Source organism: Bremia lactucae, linkage group LG10 (genome assembly GCF_004359215.1).
Source record: "Bremia lactucae strain SF5 linkage group LG10, whole genome shotgun sequence".
NCBI classification, from domain to species: domain Eukaryota; phylum Oomycota; class Peronosporomycetes; order Peronosporales; family Peronosporaceae; genus Bremia; species Bremia lactucae.
The window spans coordinates 4,378,429-4,393,758 of NC_090619.1; the positions used below are offsets into that span (position 1 = coordinate 4,378,429).

General features: G+C 44.5%; 4 protein-coding genes across 4 annotated transcripts; all 4 read right to left on the reverse strand.

The window, feature by feature from the left end:
* Nucleotides 1-333: 333 nt before the first annotated feature.
* CCR75_002868 (uncharacterized protein) lies at nucleotides 334-642 on the reverse strand (the record flags this gene model as incomplete). The annotated part of the gene is made up of 1 exon (XM_067960965.1): nucleotides 334-642. One exon carries the CDS (start codon nucleotides 640-642, stop codon nucleotides 334-336), a length of 309 nt encoding a protein of 102 aa, XP_067818678.1.
* Nucleotides 643-1,557: 915 nt separating this feature from the next.
* CCR75_002867 (uncharacterized protein) lies at nucleotides 1,558-1,896 on the reverse strand (the record flags this gene model as incomplete). Its single annotated transcript, XM_067960964.1, has 1 exon — nucleotides 1,558-1,896. The coding sequence occupies one exon, from the start codon at nucleotides 1,894-1,896 to the stop codon at nucleotides 1,558-1,560; it is 339 nt and encodes a 112-aa protein (XP_067818682.1).
* A 1,112-nt stretch (nucleotides 1,897-3,008) lies between these two features.
* Nucleotides 3,009-3,317, reverse strand: CCR75_002866 (uncharacterized protein; the record flags this gene model as incomplete). The annotated part of the gene is made up of 1 exon (XM_067960963.1): nucleotides 3,009-3,317. One exon carries the CDS (start codon nucleotides 3,315-3,317, stop codon nucleotides 3,009-3,011), a length of 309 nt encoding a protein of 102 aa, XP_067818832.1.
* A 913-nt stretch (nucleotides 3,318-4,230) lies between these two features.
* CCR75_002865 (uncharacterized protein) lies at nucleotides 4,231-4,575 on the reverse strand (the record flags this gene model as incomplete). Its single annotated transcript, XM_067960962.1, has 1 exon — nucleotides 4,231-4,575. One exon carries the CDS (start codon nucleotides 4,573-4,575, stop codon nucleotides 4,231-4,233), a length of 345 nt encoding a protein of 114 aa, XP_067818684.1.
* Nucleotides 4,576-15,330: the final 10,755 nt, after the last annotated feature.

Here is a 15,330-nt window from a genome sequence, read left to right on the forward strand (position 1 = left end):
TTGAAATACTCATTATAGTTTAAGTATACTAGCCATCAGAGATGAAACACCGTAAAGTTTAAGGATAATAAGCACGGATGCCCGCCTTTTAAATATTACTGCAATTGCCATGTCCTGTTCAGATTACTTTTGCTGTTCAGCGCTGGTTTCCTGTGCAGATTCTAAAGTGGCTAAAGCAAGCGATTAATGCCACTCAATGCAAAAAATATGAGAACAAAGCCAGGAGCGAACGACCAACCGTTCTCTAATGAGATTGGGGTACAATTTATAATAATGTACAAAATACTATAGCAGGACAGCCTCTCGTCATTGTAGCTATCGACAAAGGCCATGTTAAACTGCTTGATTATCTTTCTGCATCTTCATATACGCGGCGTGCACTTTCCTCGCAAAGTGCTCTCTTTTTCGATCAAGGTTGGGAGTATCACTCGAGTACATGAATGGAGTTAAGATACCAATCCCAGTCGCCCGGTATGGTTCTCGACCTATTCCGCCGCTTCTCCTATCCTCGATTGTGTTCGCCATATTCGCATCCGTCCCTTGCTGTAAATTCTCGCCGTAATCCGTACCTCGAATCGATTTGCCCTCCGAAATTGCGACTAACGCTGCGACGACGATCAATACGGAGCGAATTAGGTGCATAGCTCTTCCACAGAATGCGGGGTATAGTTTAAATCGGCAAATGAAAGTCGTTCGAGGATGAGCCCTCGCTTCTATTAGCGTTAGGAGACAACTACTTTTTATAAAATTAACTTTGAGGAAGCGCAGGCCAAGATTAAACTCGGATCGGCGCGAGTGCGTGCTGGCTTTATACAATTACGTGCGACTCCGCAGTTGCGCCGCCCTCCCCCTTTTGTACCTTTTACGAGCTTAACAGAAAAAAAAAACACAAGTCGAGCCTACTTTTGTGCAAGTGCTCGATTATTTTAGATCAGGGGTTTGAAGCGAGATAGGGCATGCTTTACAAAATGACGACAAGTCTTGCAGGAAATTGGACTAGCCTTTTCTTTCTAGAGCTCTTGCAAAGAAATGCACAGACCGTAAAGACGACTATGAAACAAAGGAGAAAAGCGGCGGATAGAAAATGAATGTACCTTGGTTTGGAAGTGGCCACTTTGTTTCAACACAATTTCGAAATTAAAATGTTTTGCAGCAAAATGGTGGCGGCCAGCCTATTTGTAGTGCTTGTCCTTGTTTAGGTACAAAACGCGGATCACTTTAGCCTTTTGAGGCCAAATATCATCCGTCTTTTTAGAAAGGAAAATATGTGGAACCCAGTGAAAGCTTATAGGAATGGATTTAATCGACCAGTCTCGGACACGGGTAAACTACTTGCTAATCCACTGTATCATTGTAATACACAAGTCCCACCAATTACATAACGTGTGGTATGGTAAGCTTAAGGCCGAAATTATCTAGCTCAGCGATAAGTGTCATATCCGAGTAAAATTAATACAACTAATGCCATCAAGTTCAACCGATATTAATAATATATATAGAAATATTATAGAGCCAGCCCTCATGGTCTCGGCATTGCAGCTATCGGCGAAGGATTTATTAGGCTGCTTGATTATCTTTCTTCATCTTCACATACTTGGCGAACATATGCCTATAAAACCGATCTCTTTCTCGATCAAGGTGGGGAGTTTCACTCGAATACATGAATGGAGTAAACATCCCAATACCATTCGCCCGGTATGCCTCTCTGCCTCCTCTGGTGCCTCTTCCTTTGCCGCCTCCACCCCCGCGCCCGCGCCTTTCCTCGATTTCGATCGGCAGATTTGCATTCGTCGCTTGTTGCGAACTCTCGTCGAGATCTGTACCTTTAAACGATTTGCAATCCGCAATAGCGACGAACGCTGCTGCGACGAACAGTACGGTGCGAATTAGGTGCATCGCTCTTCCCCAGAATGCGGGCTGGAGTTCAAATCGGCGAATGAAAGCACTTCGAGGATGAGTTCTTTCTTGTCGTCGCAACACATGTGACTGCCATAGGGTAAGGAGGAGATTACTTCCTAACCAAGATACAGTCGTTTTCTATCGGCCGCTTGTCTCGTTTGTTTCATATCAATTCACCGTCGTCCTTAATGGTCTGTGCTAAGAGAAAGAACTCTTTATAAAAATGACGAGTCAACATCTTGTGCATGGTAAATAAAACTTATCTCGCTATAAGCTCCCAAAATAATCGAGTACTAGACATGATTTGCACAAAAGTCGAGTCCTCGTTGCTCGAGCTCGAAGAAGGCCCAAGAGCGGTAGAGCAGCAGGCATTGGAGTGAAGATCCGGGTTGCACGGAACTGTATAAAGCCGGCTCTTCCTTAAATTTGATCCGGAAAGAGTGCACCATTATAGTAGCGCCAGTGTAACGGGGTGTGCCGTTACATAAGTATCATCTCATAAGGATAACAATTAATTTCTCCTAGAAGAGAAAATAAAAAAAGAAGTACAAAATTAATATCTATATGAATTTTCACTTAATAGTTCCAATGTTTCCATATTGGATTTCATTTATGCAATAAGACGTATCGTTACATGAAATTAACACTTAAAGGTTGTTGATTAATATATTATTTAAATGGTAGATAATATTTAGAGAATATTACTTTACATGGTATATTCTAAAAGCTTATTGATTGATAGACCATAATGTCTACTTCTCCGCGGTCCAGTCAGCGCTGGACGCGCGCAAAGAGAAAGATAGATAACGACTTTTAATACATGTTTTATATTAGTTTATTATTAAGTTAGTATTAAGTAGATAGACAGAAGAACTTAATTATATTTATACAGTTTTTAATTAATCCTCTTTAAAGCAGGTGTTTCAAAGAGAGTCTTCCTCTGCACGTACTAGTGCACTTTAAGTGACGTGAGGCACCGCTCGCACTGAGGCAGTNCAGGAGCGAACGACCAACCGTTCTCTAATGAGATTGGGGTACAATTTATAATAATGTACAAAATACTATAGCAGGACAGCCTCTCGTCATTGTAGCTATCGACAAAGGCCATGTTAAACTGCTTGATTATCTTTCTGCATCTTCATATACGCGGCGTGCACTTTCCTCGCAAAGTGCTCTCTTTTTCGATCAAGGTTGGGAGTATCACTCGAGTACATGAATGGAGTTAAGATACCAATCCCAGTCGCCCGGTATGGTTCTCGACCTATTCCGCCGCTTCTCCTATCCTCGATTGTGTTCGCCATATTCGCATCCGTCCCTTGCTGTAAATTCTCGCCGTAATCCGTACCTCGAATCGATTTGCCCTCCGAAATTGCGACTAACGCTGCGACGACGATCAATACGGAGCGAATTAGGTGCATAGCTCTTCCACAGAATGCGGGCTAGAGTTTAAATCAGCAAATGAAAGTCGTTCGAGATGAGCCCTCGCTTCTATTAGCGTTAGAAGACAACTACTTTTTTATTAAATTAACTTTGAGGAAGCGCAGGCCAAGATTAAACTCGGATCGGCGCGAGTGCGTGCTGGCTTTATACAATTACGTGCGACTCCGCAGTTGCGCCGCCCTCCCCCTTTTGTACCTTTTACGAGCTTAACAGAAAAAAAAAACACAAGTCGAGCCTACTTTTGTGCAAGTGCTCGATTATTTTAGATCAGGGGTTTGGAGCGAGATAGGGCATGCTTTACAAAATGACGACAAGTCTTGCAGGAAATTGGACTAGCCTTTTCTTTCTAGAGCTCTTGCAAAGAAATGCACAGACCGTAAAGACGACTATGAAACAAAGGAAAAAAGCGGCGGATAGAAAATGAATGTACCTTGGTTTGGAAGTGGCCAATTGTTTCAACACAATTTCGAATTAAAATGTTTTGCAGCAAAATGGTGGCGGCCAGCCTATTTGTAGTGCTTGTCCTTGTTTAGGTACAAAACGCGGATCACTTTAGCCTTTTGAGGCTAAATATCATCCGTCTTTTTAGAAAGGAAAATATGTGGAACCCAGTGAAAGTTTATAGGAATGGATTTTATCGACCAGTCTCGGACACGGGTGAACTACTTGCTAATCCACTGTATCATTGTAATACACAAGTCCCACCAATTACATAACGTGTGGTATGGTAAGCTTAAGGCCGAAATTATCTAGCTCAGCGATAAGTGTCATATCCGAGTAAAATTAATACAACTAATGCCATCAAGTTCAACCGATATTAATAATATATATAGAAATATTATAGAGCCAGCCCTCATGGTCTCGGCATTGCAGCTATCGGCGAAGGAATTATTAGGCTGCTTGATTATCTTTCTTCATCTTTATATACTTGGCGAACATATGCCTATAAAACCGATCTCTTTCTCGATCAAGGTGGGGAGTTTCACTCGAATACATGAATGGAGTAAACATCCCAATACCATTCGCCCGGTATGCCTCTCCGCCTCCTCTGGTGCCTCTGCCTCTTCCTTTGCCGCCTCCACCCCCGCGCCCGCGCCTTTCCTCGATTTCGTTCGGCAGATTTGCATTCGTCGCTTGTTGCGAACTCTCGTCGAGATCTGTACCTTTAAACGATTTGCAATCCGCAATAGCGACGAACGCTGCTGCGACGAACAGTACGGTGCGAATTAGGTGCATCGCTCTTCCCCAGAATGCGGGCTGGAGTTCAAATCGGCGAATGAAAGCCCTTCGAGGATGAGTTCTTTCTTGTCGTCGCAACACATGTGACTGCCATAGGGTAAGGAGGAGATTACTTCCTAAATAAGATACAGTCGTTTTCTATCGGCCGCTTGTCTCGTTTGTTTCATATCAATTCACCGTCGTCCTTTACGGTCTGTGCTAAGAGAAAGAACTCTTTATAAAAATGACGAGTCAACATCTTGTGTATGGTAAATAAAACTTATCTCGCTATAAGCTCCCAAAATAATCGAGTACTAGACATGATTTGCACAAAAGTCGAGTCCTCGTTGCTCGAGCTCGAAGAAGGCCCAAGAGCGGTAGAGCAGCAGGCATTGGAGTGAAGATCCGGGTTGCACGGAACTGTATAAAGCCGGCTCTTCCTTAAATTTGATCCGGAAAGAGTGCACCATTATAGTAGCGCCAGTGTAACGGGGTGTGCCGTTACATAAGTATCATCTCATAGGGATAACAATTAATTTCTCCAAGAAGAGAAAATAAAAAAAGAAGTACAAAATTAATATCTATATGAATTTTCACTTAATAGTTCCAATGTTTCCATATTGGATTTCATTTATGCAATTAGACGTATCGTTACATGAAATTAACACTTAAAGGTTGTTGATTAATATATTATTTAAATGGTAAATAATATTTAGAGAATATTACTTTACATGGTATATTCTAAAAGCTTATTGATTGATAGACCATAATGTCTACTTCTCCGCGGTCCAGTCAGCGCTGGACGCGCGCAAAGAGAAAGATAGATAACGACTTTTAATACATGTTTTATATTAGTTTATTATTAAGTTAGTATTAAGTAGATAGACAGAAGAACTTAATTATATTTATACAGTTTTTAATTAATCCTCTTTAAAGCAGGTGTTTCAAAGAGAGTCTTCCTCTGCACGTACTAGTGCACTTTAAGTGACGTGAGGCACCGCTCGCACTGAGGCAGTACGAAGTGGACTTGTACTGAAGCAGTACAAGTCGGCAGTGCCCGTTACACCTGGTAGCTATTTGTAGTCCGTCCAAAGATCACAGTTATATCGTCTAAAAAAGACATGTCATATGATAATGGAAATACGCATCACTTTGTGCGTGATAGTGACCCCTTTCTGAAAGACATATAGAAAGGAGTGCGGTCGAATGAATATGTTCCTTCCGTTGCAAATGATGCCATCCTGGCCATGCTGTCTGGTTCAGACAGAGATGCCCTCCGTTCAGTAATTGCCAAGTTCATACAACATGAAAATAACGAGGCTAAGGAGAAGGTAGCCTTGCTTAGTAAGCAAGGCTCTCAACAGGCAGAACTGCTGAGGTCACAGCAGGTACAGACTTCTGTACCTGGGATGACGCAAACGCGTCGTCCGGAAACCCTAAAGAATGACATCTCTTAGTATAGGGGAGTCGAAGAAGACTTTCTTAAGATGGAGTTTCTTCGACTCCCCTACACTTAATATACTGGATTGTCGAGTTGGGCTATGCCATAAGGGCTCATCACATTGTCGACGAGCAAATGCAAGTCGCATTTGCTCAGTCAAATTTGGCAGGTCGTGCCAAAACTTGGGCACTAGGCTTTAAGTTGCGCGACCCATATGTCTTTGGGTCGCTAGTGGCTCTTAAAGCCCGGCTCGTACAGACGTTTGAACCGGCTATGGCTAAGTTTAGAGCTCGATCAGAGCTACTGAAGTCCAAGCAAGGCAAGCGTGATATTCACAGTTATGCCCAGCACATACGATTCTTAGCGAGTTGTATCACAAACAACCCAATTCATCATCACACGTTGATTACGGTGTTCATGCAAGATCTTACGGATTGTCCCTCAAAGACTCACCTGTTTCCACTGGGAACTGGATACGCTTGAAGAAGCAATATCCGTTGCGGAACAGGAGGACTTTAGCTTGAGACAGGCTCAAGCTAGTTCGTCATCGTATCGTCCTCCAAGACGACACGAACTGGGAGGTCCAGAACCTATGGACCTCGCTTTTGTCGAAAGCGATAAACCTCGCTTCTCGAACAACAAGCGATTGCAGAAATTCAATCGCTATCAAAAGTTAGGACACTACGCTCATGAGTGTAGTGCCCCACGCTTAGCACGGAAAGGTGATGAACGTAATCGTGGACCGTATGCTAAAAAGGGCAACGGTCGCGGGTCCGACGTTGTTGCAAAATCGCAACAGCGAGGCGGACCGCCTAAGAAACAATCGGGGTCGGTAGGGGCGCAACGCCCTACTGACCCAGCAACCTCAAGAGAATTTGCAAATCTCTTGACAAAAGTTGCTCCAGACACACAATCATTATGTTATTCTGCACCTGGTGAGTAGGTATCCCTCGTCACCTTGAAGTTAAAAGTGACAAAGGATTTGTAACTTAAAGCTCTTATTGACTGTGTGGAACGTCGAATAACTTTATTCGTCGCCAGTCGCTAGAGGCTCGTAGGCTCAAATTTGTTGAGCGCGACATCCCTCCAACGAGGGTGACGGTGCTTCTAGCGACAGGCGCATCGATAACAGTGACAAAAACGCGTAGTGAAATTCCACCACACATTATAAGATTTACAGTACGATGAAATCGTACAGGATTTAGATGACAAATTTGATATCATCCTAGGTTTACCCTGGCTCAGAAAATATGAGCCATGCATCAGCTGGCAGTATCGATCCGTAAAGATGCCTGCCACTTTTACATCAGATGGCCATCTGATGAACGTCTTGGAGCGTCCACAAGCGATGGCCTCACTTGTGGTATGGTCGTTAGTACGACTGCACAAGGTCACAGTGTGACTACAAATCACACTGTGGAGTCAGCTGCCGGCGGCTGTGCGATTGCACAGGCAGCGCCGAAGGTCACCACTCGAATAAGTCGAGTGGATTGAGAGTGGATTGAGACATGAATGTACGCCTAGCAGACGACATTTTCAAGGAATATAACGGCTGTCCAAAAGGGACAACACGATGATACTAGGTCAAGTAGAGAGTCGACGTAGAGGGCTCAACTGGTTAGCGCAATCACAGTCGGAAGACGTTGAGGGAATAAGTCCCCACGTACTCAAGAAAAAATCTCCTCAAATAGATAATGCTGAAGTGACTATACTTCAGCATCCCGAAGGATTGATCCCTCGGCAGCCTGTAGGCAAATCCCAGGAAGAAACCGAGACCTTAAATGTCTTGGTTAATGACGAACCAAGATTAGGCGCTTATACTCTTGATCTGTATGCGCCTCCGAAGTAACTTCTGAGATAATTCAGTTACCAACTCTGAAACCTAAACGGTTCTTGAGAGATCTGCATAGTGGTAGAATTGAGCGGATCTGCAAACTCGTCACAGTGGACAAATACGTGACCGATACACGGTCAGCGGTAATTTTTGCAGAAGAATGAACGGGATCTTAGCTGCTCATTGATGGATGAGTATCCTCGATGTGAAGATTCGGATTGAGCAGTATGCTACTAAATCGTGATAGTCAAATAAGACGAATCCTTTATACAAAGATTCGATTGAAATCAGGGATGTATTTTCTGAAAAAGGTTGCCTAAGGATTAAGGCACCAGACATGAGATCGAGCTCAAACCGGGCTTGCAGTACTGTGTCATGAGACAGTGGCTACTGCCTCGTAATCAAGTACTTGCGATCGATGTTTTTTTATCGTTCGATTAAAAGCGGGCCATATAAGGGAGTCAACCTCTGCACATAGCTCACCGACCTTCTTTGTGCGAAAGGGCACAGGAGGGTGGCGGATAGTACACGCATTCAATAAACTGAATGCTACGATACCGACTCATACGCCGATACCTAAAAATAAGTAATTATAGATGGTATGTCTAAGAGTACGATCTTTTCGTCTATGATCTGATGGATGGGTTCTATCAGATCGCTATGCGTGAACGGGACATTCCGTTCACATAAGTGAGCACTTCCAGCGGGATGCTCTGGGAATGGCTAGTAATACCACAGGGGCTTAGTAACGCCCCTGCAACATTCAACAGATGCGTAACGAATCTGTTGAGACCGATGCGAGAATTCGCACCGAGTTAGTTTGACAATGTATTCGTCCATAGCCGGGCCATGGATGGAAAGACGGACGTGGAAGATCATGAAACTCACGTTCGTCAGGTTCTTACACTTAAGCGAAGGTATAAGTTGCACGCAAATCTCAAGAAGTGCATATTCGCTGCAAGCGAAATACCACTTCTTGGGGGCATCGTCGGAAAACACGGCGTGCGCCCTGATTCCGAAAAGATCAAGGTAATCACCGACTGGCCATTTCCAGTCGATGTCAAGGGAGTTAGAACGTTCCTTGGTTTATCGGCGTACTTGCACAAGTACTCTCGCAATTATGCAGAGATGACAGTATATTTCTCTCGTCTCTTGAAAAAAAGACGAGCAATGGTTATGGAAAGCTGATTGTCAGCGTTCTTCTGAATGTATCAAGCAAAGCTTGATGTAATCGCCCATCTTGGCGAGTGCAGATCAAGACAGACCATTCCATGTGGTCTGAGACGCCAGCGATTTCGCATTAGGCTGTGCGTTAATTCAATACGATATGGACGGTGCGAGGGCGTCGTCTAATATAAATCGCGTCAGCTGCAATCAGCTGAACGCAATTACCCAGTGCATGACAAGGAACTCCTTGCAATGAAATTTGCACTGGCTAGTTCAGGGTCTATCTCGTCGGAGATAGACCGCTCATCGTATACACGGACCATGCGTCATTACGCACGGCCGTAACTAGCCCACACCTCTCGCAAAGAATAGCAAGGTGGCTATCTTTCTTCGCGGAGTATAATTTCTCCGTGGAATGTAAATCTTGGACGACTTAATGTCGTCGCTGATGCGTTATTACGCCGACCCGATTTTGAGTCGGCTGTACATTCCAACAGTGAAAATAATCCTACTCTTGCAACACTCACTACGAGTGTTCCGTCATCATCTTGTTTGATGACATAAAGAAAGCCTACACAGAAGATAAGGACCTACTGCGTTTAATTTATCATCAGATGAATCCATTTGATAAATCTTGTAAATATTTACCAACTTTATATCGATCGTCATTCGATCGATACACAACACACAACTTATTGTATTACATAGCCGTGGCCGGTGACACTCCACGTGTCGTCGTCCCAAGTAACAATGATTTGCGCTCGCGCATCATGTATGAGTGTCACAATGCACTAACAAGTGGGCATCGTGGACGTGAGAAAACTTATCTCACGATAAGTCACGACTTTTGCTGGCCCAGCCAGTATCAGTTTGTGCGCAAGTACATTCGTGCTTGTGAGGTATGTCAACGGGTGAAGCCTAGACCTTCATCCCGTGCACCTCTTCAACCTTTACCACTTTCGGCAGAATGTTGGCAGTCCGTACCTATGGATTTCCCGAAGACAATCACCAACACAATGGAATCCTAATATTTGTAGACAGATTCAGCAAGATGGAACATTTTGTTGCAGTACCAGAGTCAATAACGGCTCCGGGCTGTACCCGCGTCTTTATCGACACGGTACTCAAACTCCACGGTTTACCCCGTGAAGTGGTCTCAGATAGAGATCCACGGTTTACTGCGGAATTTTGGCAATCCGTGTTCCGATCTCTCGGAACAAGGCTGACTATGTCAATTTCTGATCATTCAGAGACAGAAGGTCCGACATAACGCATTAATCGCGTCCTCGAAGTGATACTTCGAGGCTACGTCCAATCGTATTCGAATCGGAGCGAGTTTTTACCGATGGTCGAATTCGCCATCAAATATTTGGTGCATGCGTCTATGACGCATACACCGTTCTTCGTGAATGGCTTACGCCATCCATGCATACCCACCCAATTAACGGGATCCTCTAGTTTAAGAGGGGGGTTGACTCGCACGAGCAAAGCCGTTTCTGGCATTTGCTCATCACGCGTCGGAGTTACCATCGACGCGAATGATGTCGATGTCGAAGCAATCGACATCGAAGATGAGAAAACTCTCATGGCAGTGCGCACAAAGCGCACTGAAAAAGAAAAAAAAATATTCAGCAGAGGAATTTCTGCTGGCTCGAGAATCAGTAATCCGCTTCGTACACGATTCCATTGCTAACGTAGTGGATCGTCAGTAACGGAACGCAGACAAATATGGAAGAGCAAACGTTCTTTCATTTAATATTAATGACCTAGTACTGCTCTCTACGGTAAACTTACCTGAGCGCGTAGTCACTAATGTGGGTAGCCGAACTACTACCCAAGTTTATTGGGCCTCTCCGTGTACTGCATCGCAGAGGCAATGTGTACACAAAAGAATTGTCACGTAAGATGCGAACGTATCCTACAATTTACGTTGGTCGGCTCCGTCCGTACCGTCGGTACGCGGCTTCTTCCGAGGACGGATTTGACCACCTTTTTAAGAATCCGTAAGCGATTCTTGTCGTCACGAACGAGATTCTTATGTTGAATCTGGAGATTCTCATGCGAGGTCCGAAGATCCTCGAAACCGCGATGAGCAGAAGATGCTCATCACGAAGAGCGTGATATTTCCGTTCGTACTTCAACATGGAAGGCGCACATCCGAACGGTCTCTTAACTGTTCGATATGGTGAGCCTCTAACGAGCGACGCTAACCGCGCTCGTGATCAAGTCCCTCCTCCAAATCATGGAGTAAGCGATCGAGTTTGTCGATCTTCGACTCTAAATCCGACACATGGGTCGAATCTAATTTCCCTCCTCCTCCACAACCATTAGTGGATTCCCACGGTGGTCAACGTTTCTTTGTTGAACATATTCAGAAGCACCGTGATGTGAAGGGGTAGCGAACGAGTTATCTTGTTCGCCGGCGCGGTTATCCACCTTCACATGACAGCTGGGAGCCTCGTTCCCAGCTATTTGTTGACGTTGAGGGCCTCGTCCGTCAGTATGACGAGACTCATCCGATGGATCAGAAGGTCCATAGGAAAACACACGCCTCTGGCGCATGTAAACCGATTGCAAAGCGTCAAGCGCATCGCGCATCTCGATAGAGATGCGAGCCCTTTCCCAAGACGAAAAAAGGGAATAGACATCCCCTTTTACTCGCTTCGTGTTGTCAACAAAACACGGACAGGGTCACCACACGTAATGCATGGAAGCTTAGCCTCACGAGACAACCGATGCAATTTATACTTTGCACCGGTTGGATTTCGTTTCTCAAACTTAACGCAAATCGCGTGAAGTCTGTGAAGTCAGGCTTCGCGACAATGTCTTTGACATTGCGAATGAACGCACCTGAGGCTTGCATAAGCGAGACTTTATCTCGCTTCTTGTTGCCACTATACTATCGATGTTTAAGAAAAGCATCGAGATAAAAATCCTCCTCAGCGCGAAAGTTCTTCGCGCTGGGATAAAGGCGATGTAGCTTTGTTGCAATGAATAAGGGATATTTATTGTGAGGAGCAGTCTCTCGAGACAAGCTATTGATTAGCCGTTCTGCCAAAAGCCACAGCTTCTTTTCAGGGGCGAGATGAGACATCTTACTGTCTTCGATCCCCTGAGTGGTACCCACTGAAGCAGGGTACCACAAAAGCTTTTATTACGATGGCTTACGCCATCGTCATCACCACGCACAGAAATATGTGCAGGTGACGGCACGGGAGACGGAGCTGGCGATGAGGAATCTTCCTCATCGTCGGATCCGAACATGCTGTAGCGAATGCTACCAGCACGTCTACTCTAATGAGCCCCCTCATTCGAAGGCTCATTGTCAGCCGCCTGACGATGATCAGGTGACTGTTCTGTTCCCCGAGTCGGCCGTTTCGTCCGGCTCGCATTCGTAGACGACCTACAAAGAGCGGTCGCAATCACACGGTGTAGCTCCACGTGCACCTGCAAAATTTAGAGTTGCAGGAAAAGATGACACTTCGGTCCACGTTCTGTCTGCCGTAAGAGACACTAATGCGTCGCCCGCGGCTGCATGAACCGCAGCCGAAGGCGCCGCCCTATTCGCTCATCAATGGACTCGTTAACCATGTGATATAATTAAAAATGATGGATCTGACCAATCAACATCGTTTTTAATTAAGTGGTCTTATAGTGACCACTCTACCCAATGACTGTCAGAGTGATTGTTGTTTAAGGGAGGGTGATCTAATGGGGTGTATCGTTACATGAAATTAACACTTGAAGGTTGTGAATTAATTTATTATCTGAAAGGTAGATAAGATTTATGGAATATTCCTTTACATGGTAATATTCTAGTGGCATATCCATTGGTAGATGACGACCATTATATATTTTTTTTCTCTGCGGTCCAGTCAGCGCTGGACGCGCGCAAAGAGAAATAGAGATAAGACTTTATTACATGCTTTGTATTAGCTTATAATAAATAAGGTGAGTATTAGGTGGATAAAACACAGAAGAACTTAATTATACTAATGCAGTCTTTGATTAACTCTCTTTAAAGCAGGTGCTTTGAAATAAGTCTTACTCTGCACGTACTAGTGTACCTGAAGCGACGTGAGGCACCACTGGCACCAAGGCAGAGCGAAGTGGACTTGTCTTGAAGCAGTACAAGTCAGTAGTTCCCCGTTCCACATTAGCTTCATTAATTAGTTAACTTAAGTCAAAATCAACCCCGACAATCGTTATAAGACACGATTTGAGGTGCGCAAAGAGGCACCATACTTAGTTAGATATTGATATAATTAGTTTAGCAGTAGATAGAAGACCGTTACGTAGAAAACTAAAATTTTAATACGGCTTAAATTTTCCCTAATTTTAATTCTTCGAATTACCCTAGCTACTTAGAAACCTTCCTCTGTGCCCCTGTGTACGTGAAGTTTCGAAGCACCTAACCTTCGCTGTAATTAGTGTAGGGTCAAGAAGTACTTACCAGGGCTGGAACACCATGAGTCATGAATCGATTGGAGGTCTAAGACCTTAGGCGCCACGCGCAATGTTCCTAGCAAAGTTTTAGAAAGTCATTATCCCACCATTGCTAGGCAACAATGGCGCTGTTGGTGCGAAGTATCGACTGAGTCTGTCAGTGTTTTAGTGATTGGAATGATAGTTGTTAAATGAGAGAGCTCGTAATCCGGCCTGCGTGATAACACATCGGAAAAAGCTGTATTCAGCGAAATGGTATAGCCATCGAGCCATTCTCTGTGAAAGTTGGGGCGACTTAGTTGCAGTGCACCATGTCGCCTATTACTGAATTTATCCGTTCGGCTTACGCCAAGGATGAACAGTGTGTATCTCAGCTACGAGCTTTAAAAAGCACGGGTTTTAAATTGTAGGCACGTTTATGTGCAAGGTCACACGGACGTAAATGTTTCGTGCTTTCGCACATATATCATCTACAGATGTTCTTATGCTGTTCCACAGCTTGAAAAGCCTTTTCTCCTTCCTTAACGAGGCGTAGATCCATGTGTTCCGGGCTATTAAGTGGAACCATGTGCTCGAAGAGCTTGTTCGGCAACAGGCGTGCTAACACGAGCAGACTTAAAGTCGAACTCAGCGCGTTGCGCTGTGGCAACTGCCTCTTCGAAAGTGGCAGGATGCTATCAGGATAATTCCGTCCGGGCAACGCTCTCATTGAGACCCCCCATAAAGATTGAAACAACAATTGCTTGTTGCGCCGGGTCTTGATGCATAGATGCAATGAGAGCTCTCAACTCCTGGACATAACCCCTAGGGTTCGTTTACCCTGTCGAGTCGCTATCAGTCGTGCTCGCATGCGAAAATCCGGATCATGCGATGCAAACATGCTAGTAATTTGCTGTTTCAGCGAATCCCATGAGGAAACAGCGTCGTTTATGGACGTACTGCACGATAGTGCCCACTCCATCGCTCTAACTCCGAGTTTGGAAATGTTCACAGCCACCTTTTGCCGCTCTGTTAAGAACAAGGCGAAGTCAGAGGACATCTCCATCATCTTAATCTGAAAAGGGAGATTTCTCCCTCTTTTCCCTCAAATGTTTTTACATTGGCAGCTAGAGGGCGAGCCCTCGGCTCTGAATCAGATACAGAGATGTACCGTGTTGGCATAGGTGCCGCTAAGTGATCTTGCGTCTGGCCGATCAGGAAGGCTTCATACCGCATGAAGGCTTCAAGCCTTGCATGCAGGACCTCTGGTCCCTGGGAGATAATACAAACTTAAAATGATCAAGCTTAAATGAAGTGTTGAGCTTATTATAAGCTGCGCGTTGCGCCTCTGAAAGTTCTTGAAGCTCTTCCATTTCAATTAAAGTTAGTCCTATGAAGACTCAGGTACTAGTGCTACCGAATGTAGCGGAGCCACTTCGCTCCTAAAGTCAGAGGAAGACTTTTAGACTCAGAGAGTCTCTTAGTTCTGTAGAACTATGAGTTAAACAAGTCAGGAAGTCGTACAAGCTATTAAAGGTTAATGAATTCTAGTGAAAGGGATTCAGGGGTTCGTAGAACCAAGTGGCAACTAGTGCCCGAGAGTACCTTAGAAAGGCTTCTATCTCTCACAGATCAATGCGCAAGCCTTAGGAAGGCAGACGTTTTAATATCAAAAGGAAAACTGCACCTTATTTAATTAATCAATCTAAAACCTTACCCTAACTAATTTAAAATAGAATTCGACCGCCAGATTTATATCTGGCGGCGACCACATTTGTTACCCGTAATAATTGGGATTTTCGTATCAATTATTTTAGAATAGGATACAAGGGTATTTTAGCCACCACAACAACGGCTCTCCGACCGATGTGTGCCCCATTATAGTGTCGGATCAAATCGGCTGTGC